This window comes from Eretmochelys imbricata, chromosome 2, assembly GCF_965152235.1.
Source record: "Eretmochelys imbricata isolate rEreImb1 chromosome 2, rEreImb1.hap1, whole genome shotgun sequence".
Classification (NCBI taxonomy): domain Eukaryota; kingdom Metazoa; phylum Chordata; order Testudines; family Cheloniidae; genus Eretmochelys; species Eretmochelys imbricata.
Window position 1 is genome coordinate 90,793,692 of NC_135573.1, and position 13,987 is coordinate 90,807,678.

The 13,987-nt window shown below is 42.1% G+C and overlaps 1 protein-coding gene across 1 annotated transcript; it reads left to right on the forward strand.

Moving 5' to 3' along the window:
• Positions 1–2,469: 2,469 nt before the first annotated feature.
• TUBB6 (tubulin beta 6 class V) lies at positions 2,470–13,592 on the forward strand. The gene is made up of 4 exons (XM_077809066.1): positions 2,470–2,535; positions 3,371–3,479; positions 4,787–4,897; positions 12,079–13,592. Exons 1-4 carry the CDS (start codon positions 2,479–2,481, stop codon positions 13,140–13,142), a joined length of 1,341 nt encoding a protein of 446 aa, XP_077665192.1. The 5' UTR covers positions 2,470–2,478; the 3' UTR covers positions 13,143–13,592.
• Positions 13,593–13,987: the final 395 nt, after the last annotated feature.

Genomic DNA, 13,987 nt, shown 5'->3' on the forward strand with positions numbered 1-13,987 from the left:
CTTATGAAAATGTAGGCCATATGAGATGAGTGTTCAAAGGGTCAGCTCTGTGAGGAGCATAGGGGCTGTATCTTCTGGCCAAAAGACATGTGACCAGCTTTTACTATATTTACTTTGAGTGTACAGATAACTATTACAAAAAGAAGGGATAGCAATTTTATTAGAAGCCAAAGTATGAGACAGTTCTGAAATGTCTGAGGGAACTTTGCTAGAACAAGATAGTTAGAGCCCTGTTGTCCTCTGCATGCAGCAGATATAAAATTCATATTATAATTGTTGTTAGGCATAAAATAAATGGGAGAACACAGCCCTTAGTTGTATTTAATTTAAATTATAGGTATAAGGTAGCTGAGAAAGAGATCATTATAAAATTGCAATAGGTATACATCTATAATAGCGAGTTAAGATTATGTTCATACAGTAATCCCTGTTTAAAAGATGACAGGTTTCAGAGTAACAGCCATGTTAGTCTGTATTCGCAAAAAGAAAAGGAGTACTTGTGGCACCTTAGTGACTAACCAATTTATTTGAGCTTAAGCTTGGGGCTCAATCCTACAAAGCACTTAGGACCACAGTTTTATAGGTATTTAGATGCCAAAAGATGCAGATAGGTACCTAGCAGGACTTTCAAAAATGCCTAAGCACAATCAATTATTTGGCTAGTGGGATTTTCAAAGGACCTATGTGCATCTTTAGGCACATAAACATCTTAAAACATGGCCCTTGGTCACCTGCGTAATTTAAAGGAATTGGGACTATACTCAAGTACTTAAACACATTTCTTAGGTCTTTGGTGGATGGAGCAGTCAGCCCCTTCCAGGATCAAAGCTATGAACAACTTCAGAGGAGTGCACGTACCTCAGCTATATACACGTTAAAATGGAGGTTGAATCTCATAATTTGCCTTTAACCAGACTACAGGCTGAGTAAACATTAACATGGATGACAGAGGAGCAGTGAGGATGTTTACATTCAATCACTGCCAAGTTGGTGCTGGAATGTTTTCCCCTGGGCCTAGCAGACTCATACCAGGAAAAGGGAGTGAGATTCTAGGTTAATTCAAGTCAGGCTGCACACTAGTGCATATTTCACCTTTTGGAAAACGCCTGCAAATGGGCCAATTTCTGCTCTCCTTGCTCACACAAATAGTTCTTATGGCTACAATGGAACTATTTGTGGGAATAAGGCAAGAAGGTTTGGCACCTAATAATTGTTTGTTTGAGTAGCTGCTACTTATAGCCAGCACGTGTACATTTAGTGGCTATATACAATGATTTGTTTGTGCAATTAATAAAGTCTTTTGGAAGCTATTTGGATTAAAGTTGCCATCATGCTGGCCAATATTGCCTCAAAGTTGCCTTGTACTCACTCATCTATCTGTTGTCTCTTGTCTTAGATTGTTAGCCCTTTGGAGCAGATAACCATCTTTTTGTTCTGTTTGTACAGTGCCTAGCACAATAGGGTCTTGGTCCATGACTAGGGCTTCTAACCACAACAGAGATATAAAAATAACTAAAGATTTGCAAGATTATGATTGTTGTAAGTGGTGTATGGTTTAGCGGTCTGAGCACAGGCTGTGGTATCAGGAGTGACTGAGAATTCCAATCCTAGCGCTGATGCTTAGGGCCTGATGTTGCAAACCCATCCTCATGCAAATATCCCCGTGAAGACAATGGTTTCCCCCATGTAAAATTAGGATAGCACTTCTTTCACCGGGGTGTTGTGAAGCTAACTAACCTTATATTTGCAAACTATTGTCAAGATTAAAAGCAAAATGTGGGCTTGTGTAGGAGTGAACTGACTCCATGCAAGAAATATTTGGGACTTTTATTGTAAATGTCAAACGTGCAGGTATGTGCTAAGATACTAATCACACAATGCCAGAGCAATTAATTATTTCCCTACTTATCTAACGTTAAAATTAAAAAAAGTATTATGAAAATGCAGCCACCAAACTTGGGGGGAAAAATATTTAACCTGCTCTCAGTAAACAGTCACCTGTGTTCAAGTTTGATGTGACTGGAAGGCAGAGAGTAATGTACTATATAAATGCTAAGAATCATTAAATTATTATGTCCATAAATTATTGTTACTTTGGTATTATTTTATTTATCTTGTCTATTATAAATAGTCACTTTTGAGTAAGGAAAATGCAAGCTCCCAAATGGTTAATGTGTTAGCCTGTTCTGCTCTTGGCCCCTTGACATCATTCTGGACCAGAAATGAAAGATGAGATGAAATGCCATTCACACAGAGATCCAGCCCCAGTGGAGGCTGGCCAAAGCCAGTTGCTCAGCCTGGGCTGGCTATTTTTGCAGTGAAGTGCACAGTGAGCCAAGCTGGGAGGGAAGATCACAGTCCCAGAGCCAATAAAACACTCATTGAGCCAGAGAGACACACTGCACATAGCCGAACTCTGCAAAGAGCCTGTGAGTGAGAGTGTGTGTGTGTGAGAGAGAGAGACTTGTAAGTATCACAATGAGGGAAATTGTACACATCCAGGCAGGCCAGTGTGGAAACCAAATTGGAACTAAGGTAAGAGATCTTTTCCTCTTCTAAACAGTACACTCACTTAGTATTTCCTAAGAATTGCATGTAGGGAAATGTAGTGGTTTTTGAAGATGTTGTGTTTTGTTGCACAATGGTACCACAGCTGATTTTTAAGCCCTTCAGCAGCACAAGGCAAAGTTCTGCAAAGCAGCAAGGTGTGTCATTGCCTTAGGTTGTTTTTATCTTGAGAAATTCTGGGATAATGGGTAGATTTTCCTCTGATATCTATAGCCATTTAGAGGGGGTGTTTTTCTCGCAACAAAAAGTTTGGACTCTGACTTGTCTTGGGGTCGGTGCATAAAGACTAGAGAACTGGAAAATTAGCAAAAGTTGCCTCCTTCTTGTGACCATAAAAGGCTTTTGAAAAACTACAAGCAACGGCCAAAAAATATTTTTTTTAACCGGAGTGGTGGATCAAAGAAAGAAAGGCAGCAAAAATAAAAGCAACAACCAGTAAAATAGCCCTGCAAACAGTTTGTGATGTTAACCGTTTGTTGAGTTTGGTTTTAAATCCTGGTGTAGATCTGCTGCCGGGCTTTTGTCTCTCTCCATCCCCACCCCATCTCCTCTCTGCTGGTCGGGCAAGGGGCAGGGCGTGGCTCAGAGACGCAGCTCTCAGACATGCCAAGAATCCGGCAGCTGTTAGGGCAACGCATGCCTCCAAGGGCTTCCCAATCCCTGCCAAGTGTGGGTGGGTTTGGATTATTTTGACGTTGGTGAAAGAAGGAGACACAGGGTTGTTTGTTTGTTTTGGTGAAAACACATCTGCTAACGTCTTCCTTTAACCAAGTGTCTCTCCCTTTTTCTGTTCCTCCCTAAGTTTTGGGAAGTGATCAGTGATGAACATGGCATCAACCCAGCAGGAGGCTACGCTGGTGATTCAGCATTGCAGCTGGAGAGAATCAATGTCTACTATAATGAATCATCCTGTAAGTTTCAGAGTAACAGCCCTGTTAGTCTGTATTCCCAAAAAGAACAGGAGGACTTGTGGCACCTTAGAGACTAACCAATTTATTTGACCATAAGCTTTCGTGAGCTACAGCTCACTTGTAAGTGTGCTGCCATCGCCGGAGGAGGTTAGGAGGGGCGAGGAGAGTGTGATTCCCTAACTGGGAGAGGAGGCATGTTAAAATGGTGAAGAAAGCAAAGGTTTACTCATAGCTTCAGCTACAAAACTTGATTAGACATGCGTGCATTGTCTTCCAATCAATCACCCATCCTAACATTTGCTGTGACTCCCTCGCTGTAGGCAGCAGGAAGGAAATGGTGCAAACAGCTCTGAATTTATTTTTTGTTTGCTAGGAGTTTTTGCTGGTGAACATACGATTAAGTCACGTAAAAGTGTCTATTGATTGACTGACACTAAGCAGTTTATAATGTGAGCTTGTCCTCCCCCCCCACCCCCGTACGCTGACACTGACTACGAGTTCAGAAGCTAAGAAGGGTTGGGCCTCAGGAGGTATGGGAAGTGGTGGTGACTCACTAAGATGGCAGTGTTCCCTGGATGCTGGGAATCAGTACCCCAGCATGGTGTTAGTGGATAATGTGCTGCTGAAGATGTTTCCTCCCTGTGGGTTGAAAAACTGATATCTGGATCACTCATGCACATTCAAGATCCCTGGCCCTTTTTGCAAAGTGCGGGAGCGTGTTGTTCTAGTCAAATTTCAGATCGGGTAATTCTTTCTACCTAAATTCCCCCTACAGTTTCAATTGGGTAAGACATTTTTCACTTCCTGTTATTAACTGTTGTACTGTATAGTGGTGGTGTGCGCTGTTAAACAGCGGCTATTTTCCACCTCCCAGAAGTGGTTCCATTTCAGTGGTGGATGTAAGTGGTTCTTTACATTTATAAAATATCTGGGGATTATTTGAAAAAAGACCCTCTACTCATGTAATATATGATAAACTGTTTACCAAGAACATATAACCTGTATTTTACCAGATAATTGCATATATGGATATCAACTGGTAAAAGAACAGTTTTTAAAATGTAATTTAGATGGATGAATATGACAAAAACCAAAGGATTTTAAGTCAGCTGCTAAACCAGAAGTGATTTTTTCCTATAATGCTTGAGAGGAAAGACACCTATAGGAATACAAGTTGTATCAGGATACACGAGCAAGCTAAGAATGTTACATATTATGTCATATAATTTGCTTATATATTAAGAAATATAATAGAAGGAATTTAGCCAAAATCAGTATACTAAGGATGTCTTTAATTTTTATTGTAGCACAGAAATATGTACCCAGAGCAGTCTTAGTGGACTTGGAGCCAGGAACCATGGACAGTGTGAGATCTGGTCCTTTTGGTCAACTGTTTCGACCTGATAATTTCATCTTTGGTATGTGGATATCATGTTTTCCTTTTAAAACATGTGCTCAATTACCAAGAAATTAACTGTCAAAATGTACTTTGGGATAGAGGGGACAGAAGAACTTACATTTTTTTTTTTATTCAAACAGCTGTGAGCAGCCGTTAGTAACAAGAAGTTTGGTAGCTGAACAGTGCAGTTCAATTATCCAAATATCAGTCGTCCAAAAATCCAAAAGAGGGTCAAACATTGCTCTATTAATTACACTGACAATTTTCTCAATTACACAAACATACTAAATGTTTCCCATGACTTTCGGATACTCTAAATTGTGCTATATTCATTGAATTTACAGGGTCCCTGTACTTCCATTAAAAGGGTAGGGAAATTCTGCAGGGGGGAAAAGGGAACTGCTCTCTCTCACAAATTCCACTATTAGTTGGAACCAGAGTTTTATATAAATTCCATGTCCATGAAATTCTTCACCGACCGTGGAATTTCTTACCTTTTCAGTAGGTCAGTGTGCAGTATAGTCTAGTATATAGTCTAGTATAATGGAAGACAAACTATGTGCAAAGCAGATGAGGTACAACCACATACTGGTGTAGTTGTTTTTTTCTAGTAAAATAAGAAACCAGCTCAAAACCAGACAAAACTGTCACTCTGAAAGCAAACAGGGAGATTCCATCAAGTGAGAATTTTTTTCAACTTTATACTTCTGTAGCACCTTCCATCTGAGGTTCACAAAGCACTTTACAAACACTAATGAGTTAAACTTCACAATACCCCCTTTCAAGTTAGAGAGTATTATCAGACCCATTTTACAGATGAGAGAACTAGCGCATCTGTAAGTTGTGTCCAGGCAGAACTGTCACTAGAACTGCTATCTCCTGGTTCTCAGTTCTATGCCTTAACCACAAAACCATTCCCCAGATTATTGTTAGGTTGCAACATACAAGTTGGTGTGCTTTGTCAACATAAGGAAGCTGTCAAACACAAGCATAGGAAAGACAAATATTAGGCTGGTAGTGTAAAACTAAACAAACCCCAAGACCTTGCAACTGAGGAGGGGAATAAGAGGCAATACACTTTCAAAGGCCTTTAAATTTTTAACTGCTTTTGTAACAATATCCTCATTCCCTTTCCAGACATTAAACTTCCTGGAAATTATAGTAAAGGGTGTGTGTTTGTTCCTCTAAAATGCTTTTAAATTACAGTAAGCAGAGGTGGGTCTGAACCAAAACCACAGATCCAAACAACCTGAAACTTTGGAACACTTTGTTTCTGAACCCAAACTTCACAACCGCTCCCTTTTTCAATAGTGGGCAAAACCAAACCCATGAAAATGTACTCACCTACACTTCTGAAATGTCTGAATCAGAACTTTGCAGCCTGGAACCATCTCAAAACACAGCAAAATAAATTAAAAATTTATTGAACAGCCCTCCACTACATTATACTCTCTTCCTAATAAACTAACAATGAGCTAAGAGCATGTGATCAATTGGTGTCCCATGCTGGGCCTGCTGCCAGCATCAGGCACTGTCCTAGAAATCTGGTGAATGGGTGCCTTAGAACTGAAATGGAAATCTACCGTGTCAAAAGCCAATAAAGCTCCCCCCGCCCCGTCTTTTTATTTATTTATTATTTTATATCTGTTGTAGGCCCCACAAAGGATTCTGTGGCAGAGGCTGGTGATTCTGTATTTGGTGTATCTCAGACCCATGCTTACAGGGAGGGGTTTGCTCCTAAACTCAGCTTTTTACTTTTTTTAAGTCAGAACTTATAGTTGTAGCACATCAAAATGCTAGAGTAGGTGAGTTAAAGTGCATCAAATGCCTTAGATTTCTCTGTGCATGTCGGGCCTGATCCTGCATTCCTTGCACACCCAAAATTTCCACTGACTTTAATTTCCACTAAAGTCAGTGGGAGTAAAAGTTTACATTAACTATCCTATTGACCTAAAATATGAATAAGCACAAGGAAAATAATTCCTCTTTCATATGCTTGCTGCTTATAGTATTGGGCTGGAATGAGAAGACCGTTGGTAGATCTTTCTCCTCTCTCCCACTGGTTCCTTGTCCCAGTCTCCTTGTCCAGCCAGTCCTGGTCACCCCTCCTCCCCCAAGCTCCTTATCTAATCTCAGTGTCATCATCCCCCAACCAACTAGCTCCCAGTCCTCCCTGCCCCATTTTCCCTCACTGTCTCCCAGGCTCCTCACCCTCTTCCCCAGCTCCTGGTCTCCTTGCCAAACTAGTCCTAGCCTCTTTGCCCAACCAGTGTTCATCCCAGTTTAGCCACTCCCCACCAGGTCCCAGTCAGTCTCTCTCTCTGCCCCTCCCCCACCATGCAGTCCCAGTCTCAGCAGGCTCGTTGTTCCAATTTATTCCTTTCCCTCTCCCCAGTCCGGCTTTTGTTCCCTTTGCGTTTGAATCAGTGCCCTCCTCCAAGCTGCCAGGGTGCCAATGGGGGTGCGAGAGTACCCTTTCAGTTCTGATGCCTGCTCCCACTGTGCCTGGGAGAGTTACAGCACAGGGCTGGAACATGCTCATTTGCTCTGTGGAGATGACACATGCACATTATGGTCAGTACTAGGAGCTGAGAGAGACTTGAGCATGTTCACTGAGGATGGAATTTTCAGAGATTTTAGCTGCGAAAAATCAAATCTCTGAGCATATGCAAACTGATTTTTTTCAAAGGCTTATACCCTGGCCACAGTTAAAGCATGGGAGCACTAGAGCTGTTCAAAGAAAAGGTTGCCAGAATTTTTTTTAACATGGGCAAAACAATGTATTTTCCCCCTAGCCTCGTTCTCAGAAATGGCTGTACAATGCTGGCTGAAATGTTCCAAACACAATTCAGCCTGGGGGAGACATCCACCCTGGAAAATTTCTGCCTGAACAGTTACAGTTTGGCAAAGTTGTAAGCAACTGAAATCTGGGTCTGATTGTGGGCATTGTTCCACAACCTTAATAGTAGGCTCTGTGTTTGACCAGTAGGCTCTAGCACAGAGGTGGGCAAACTACGGCCCGCGGGCCGGGAAGGCTAGTCCACAACCTCGCCCCCACTGTTCCCCCTCCCCCGCTGCTGTGCGGGCAGCGGGGCTGCGAGCTCCTGCCGCTCTGAGTGGCATAATAAGGGGGCTGTCGTGGCATGTGCGGGTAGCGGTGACAGGTAGGGGATCCTGGGGGACAGATGGGGTGGTTAGGGGTGGGGGGGCCCGGGGGGCAGTCAGGGACAGGGAGCAGGGGGCGGTTGGAAGGGGCAGAGGTTCTGGGGTGGTCAGGGATTGGATAGGGCGTGGGATCCCGGGGGCCTGTCAGGGGGCAGGGATGTGGATAGGCGTTGGGGCAGTCAGGGGACAGGAAGGGTTGGATAGTGGGTGGGATCCCGGGGTGGGGCAGTTTGGGGGGGGGGCTTCCAGGAGGGGGCAGTCAGGGGGCAAGGAGCAGGGGTGTTTGGATGGGTCAGGGATTCTGAGGGGGACAGTCATGCGGTGGGAAGTGGGAGGGGGTGGGGCCAGGCTGTTTGTGCGGGGGGGTACAGCCTTCCCTACCTGGCCCTCCATACAATTTCATACCCCGATGTGGCCCTCGGGCCAAAAGGTTTGCCCACCCCTGCTCTAACACAATGGTGTTTGGTGGTAAATTATAATTTACCACATTCTATATGAGCAAACTGATGGGCATCTACTTGAGCCTAATAAACTGCAAAGTTTTGCATCATAGTTCATAAGCTATAACAATTTATTGTATCTAAGAAAATGTGAAACTGATCATTCAGAATGTTCAAAATACAGCAAAACATCTTCTAAAGTCCCCCGATTTAATATTCTATCACAAGAGAGAGCAATTTATAGGCAAATCAACTCCAATATCAATATTTTAAGTAAAAGATTAAGTAATGTTTTCTTACAACTTGAGCCTTTTTGTTTTTCCTTCTGTGGTTTAATACTTTGTCATCAGACAAATGCAGTTTAAAAATGTACAGCCTTCTGGCAGATGTTTATTTTATAGTAGGTTATGTTTGTTCCCTCTATACATCCTTTACGAGACCAGTTTTCATAGCACTGGATTTGTTTACAAGATTAAAATTACAAAAGTAAATGGAAAAAAATCCTGCATTTATTTGTTTGCATTATTTCACTCGAAGCTAAAAATGTCTCCTATTGGTGAGCAGGATGAGATCATATCTCTGCATTGTCACAGATTTACCAACTCAATGAGATGAAATAGGTGCTCCTAAGGTCAAAAGATACCCATAACTATCTACATCAAAGGAGGGAAAATAAGTATAATCTTTTCTATTTAATTTCTTTGTACTGAACAAATCATATGCACCTATCTTTCCTGAGCAATTTGCCTTTTTATGCTTCATTCCCATTCTCCATCAATTTCTCTACTTATGTTTTGTTTCCATTCATGCTTTATCACTATTCCCATTTCTGAGCCACATTCTGCTACTGGTACTCCTGGGACAATTTGCAGAGAAAGATACTAAACTTAGAATCTTTTGTTAGGATCCTACAAAATATATAGCACAGTAGTATCTGTTTGCTGGCGTGCTGCCTGATGGGCTGCAGTATGCACAGCGGGTGTATATATGGCATGGAGAGAGAAAATATAAGCTGAGAAAAAGTTAGAGGCCCAATCTTATAGGTTGCTGAGCAGCAATGAGAGGTGCTGAATGCTCTCAGTGCCTACTGAAATTAACGAAAGTTGAGGGCACTCAGTATCTGCTAGGACAGGGGTTCTCAAATTGGGGGTCTGGACCCTGCAGGGGGTCATGAGGTTACTACGTGGGGGGTCACGATCTGTCAGCCTCCACCCCAAACCCCACTTTGCCTCCAGCATTTATAATGGTGTTAAATATATTTTTAAAAGTTTTTAATTCATAAGGGGGTAGGGGGGTTGTATTCAGAGGCTTGCTGTTTGAAAGGGGTCACCAGTACAAAAGTTTGAGAACCACTGTGCTAGGACATTTTCAGTAACGTGCAACATCAGACCTTTGGCCCCTGTTAACACCAACATGTTGATTCAGGCCAATCACTTAAGTAAAGAAACATAGTTTTGGTTACATCAAGTTAAATATAGCATCGTATCTTGGCATAAAATCCAGTTTCAGAAGGTCAACATCATCCTCAAATGAAATTGTGTTCCCTGGTTGAAACCAGTAACCACATGAAACATTAACATCCTTTAATTTAAAAGATTTGTGTCTATGATTTGGTGGCGTATGCATCATATTCTTTATAAAAAGCAAGCTTTTAAATGTGAACGAATGCTAGCTTTTTGTTTATGGAATAAACTGGATTAGGGGTATTAAAAGCCTCTACAGCAAGGAGTCAACTTTATTTCTAGATCTGTTTTGGAGAAGACAAAATACAGAGACAGAATTCACTGAATATAAACAAAAGCTTCCAGTAACATAAGACAAAAGTAAACATTTTAACAACTCAAGTTTTGTTAAAATAGCTTAACAAAACAAGAGAGTTTCTTCAAAGTAAAGCTCAAACCCCCAGTTCTCTATGAAGTGCTGCAATTTTAAAATCTAGGGCCTAATTCTGGATCTCACACAGTCATTTACACCAGTGTAAAGTGAGAAACTGTGTGTAAAATACTGCCAGTCGGTGGTAGAGCCATGTTTTGCAAGCAGGGAGGCAATGTATTAATGAATACACTCCTCTTCTTTGCCCCACCAAGGTGGCACTGACCTCCCATAATGCACCCCCTGCCCTGGCACTGCAACCCTAATCCCTGCATGATGCTGCAGAGGGGAGACCCAGAGGAGGGGTGGGGGTTGGAGAATCAGCCTGCCCTATGCTCACCCAGCAGCAGTGGCTCCTGTCCTGTGGGGCTAGACCTGGCTCCCCAACTCTGGGCATTGCCACATGGTGCCTGGGTTGCAGCATCACTCAGGCTTGGCAGGGCTGCCCCTCCAGAGGAGCAGCCAGGCCAAATGTCAATGAATGGCATTGTGACATGGTGCTAGGGTTGCCAATTTTGGACGTATTCCTGGAGGTTTCATCACATTACAATCTTTAATGAAAGATTAATTTTTAAATTCCTGGAGACTCCAGGGCAATCCTGGAGAGTTAGCAACCCTACATGGCACATGGGGTCGCAGCACCACACAACCCCATGTGCCATGTCACAATGACTGGAACAGGAAGCTAGGCTCATCCCTGCAGGTCAGGAGCCATTGTTGCTGGGTGAGAGTGGGGCAGGCTCAGTCTCCAGCCCTGTGTGGAAAAGGTACCACACATACATTTAAAGGCCACAAATGAGGGTGTCGATCAATCCCCCCATCCCCCCCGGCCCCAGTGCCAGATGAGGATAGTTGTGTTTTGCACTCATTCTGCACTGGAGTCAGTACGGATACAAGATGCAGATACAAGGCCAAGGTCAAGAAAAATAAATTAATGGGCATGGAAACTGAAACACACCCTCCTATGCCTGGAATTGGGCCATCCACACCAGGGATGCCCGGACGAGGCACAATGGGCAAAGCAACACGTGAAACTTGCTCTAAAATTGCCCATTGCTACAACTCTTCTGCGGATGTATAGAGAGGTTCAGTTTCTGAGTTTTTTAATCTGGCACCTTTGTGATAAAGATCACAAAATATACATTAAAATGACAAGTTTCAGATCAGATTAGAACATTAAAAGGAATTTAGGTTTTAAAGCATTTAGGGAAATAAAAGCAATGTTTTCATTAATATTTTTAAATCTTTCAGTGGAAACAGCTTATTTTTAAAAGAATACCATTCCCTCTGCAGAGACTACAATTCAAATATTGTTTATGAATGGGAACTAAAAAGTTGAAATTATTAGACATGACCATAAACAATAGAGAAACAGGCTAGCTAATTTTCACTATCCAAGCTGAGAGAAAGTCAGGAAGTAAATTCAACTGAACTTAGTAACCAAAGACAAAGTTCAGTTAATATTTGGAAAACCTAATTTCCCCTACAGGGTCCATCAGAAATCACAGGTAACATACGGTAATTAGCAATACTTTTCTATGCACTCATTGTCAAAAGATGCCACTAGTAATTCTTCTGTATATATTTGTGAGCAAGACAAAAGAGTTTGATTTACTAGCTCACAAATTTAGAACAATTCATTGTATGTGATTTGAGATCATTAAGTCTCCAACCATCAAACCCCATCAGTAATATTTTCTTCCTTTATCCTATATTATTTCAGGACAAACAGGTGCAGGAAATAACTGGGCCAAAGGACACTATACAGAAGGAGCAGAGCTGGTAGATTCAGTGCTTGATGTTGTAAGAAAAGAATGCGAACATTGTGATTGCTTGCAAGGATTTCAGCTCACTCATTCCCTTGGAGGAGGAACGGGTTCTGGCATGGGAACGCTACTCATCAGCAAAATCAGAGAGGAATATCCAGATAGGATAATGAATACATTTAGTGTCATGCCCTCTCCAAAAGTCTCTGACACAGTGGTGGAGCCTTATAATGCTACACTCTCAGTCCACCAGCTGGTTGAAAACACAGATGAAACCTACTGCATTGATAATGAAGCTTTGTATGACATTTGTTTCCGCACCCTGAAGCTCACCACCCCAACGTATGGAGATTTAAACCATTTGGTGTCTGCTACAATGAGTGGAGTAACTACATCATTGCGTTTTCCAGGCCAGCTAAATGCTGACCTTCGAAAACTGGCAGTAAATATGGTGCCATTCCCACGCCTTCACTTTTTCATGCCAGGGTTTGCTCCTTTGACAGCCCGAGGCAGTCAGCAATACCGAGCACTCACTGTTCCAGAGCTCACTCAACAGATGTTCGATGCCAAAAACATGATGGCAGCCTGTGACCCAAGACATGGACGATATTTAACAGTAGCAACAGTATTCCGAGGTCCCATGTCCATGAAAGAGGTTGATGAACAGATGCTGGCCATCCAAAACAAGAACAGCAGCTACTTTGTGGAATGGATCCCAAATAATGTCAAAGTGGCAGTTTGTGACATCCCACCCCGTGGCCTCAAGATGGCCTCCACCTTCATTGGCAACAGCACAGCTATTCAAGAGCTCTTCAAAAGGATCTCTGAGCAGTTCTCTGCCATGTTCAGGAGAAAGGCTTTCCTCCACTGGTTTACAGGAGAAGGGATGGATGAGATGGAATTTACAGAAGCAGAAAGCAACATGAATGACCTGGTTTCAGAGTACCAGCAGTACCAAGAAGCTACGGCAAATGATGGAGAGGAAACATTTGAAGATGATGAGGAAGAGATCAATGAATAAAGAAATTCTGTTTTACACACACTAATCTACATCAAAATTCTCAAATCTGGATTTTTAAAATTAGTCTTATATATCCATATTTAAGATCCATCCTCCTTTCTCCAAAAAATAGAGAGAGGAGAAAAAGTAGCTTGATTCTCAGAGGTGATGAGTTTCCTTCAGCTTCCATTGACTTCAGTGGGAACTGAGGGAGATCAGCACCTCTGAAAATCATGCCACTTGTATATAGGAGGCTAATTTTAGGCATCCAATTTTAGAATTTTGGCCTAAAAGTTTAAATACAGAGATCACTAGATTTGTCTAAATAAACAAAACTTGTCTTCTATAAAAAGTTGTACAAGAGGTAGAATGGGGATGGAAAGTCATTTGAAAATAGGGCTGTCCTGTTTTCATCAAACTGTGAACAGCAGCAACAGCAAAAATCTTGTGCGTCTTTGAAGTGTTATTCTGTACTGAATGTATAGTACTTATGTGCCAGGAGCGGAATCTATTCGTAATAAAAGAAAATTTAATCATGTTCTACTCTTTTGTACAGTAAATGTTGACACTGATATTTGACTTTCAGACCTTTAACAGGAAATCTAAATACAAATGGCAAGTATCCTCTTAATAAGAGTGTTTTCAGGAGTCAATACTATATTGACATCAAGTGAACTAGGAACCAAAGGTCACTAGCAACCTATTCAGGAATCATACTGCACGTGATCTTTTAAATTCCTTTACCAACTTGTCCCAGTGTGACGATGTGACTCAGCAGGGAGGGGGGAGTGTTGACCTGGGGATGGGAGACCTGAGAGCCTGTCACCTGAGCTGGGAGGGGGAGGTGACACCTCTACCCAGGAACG

What these genes read in the sequence shown, in the direction of transcription:
- TUBB6 (XM_077809066.1), top strand. Translation starts at nt 2,479, where the DNA reads ATGAGGGAAATTGTACACATCCAGGCAGGCCAGTGTGGAAACCAAATT. An exon ending in CTACTATAATGAATCATCCT is followed by an intron (nt 3,480 to 4,786) that starts GTAAGTTTCAGA and finishes TTTTTATTGTAG; the next exon opens with CACAGAAATATGTACCCAGA. An exon ending in ACCTGATAATTTCATCTTTG is followed by an intron (nt 4,898 to 12,078) that starts GTATGTGGATAT and finishes ATATTATTTCAG; the next exon opens with GACAAACAGGTGCAGGAAAT.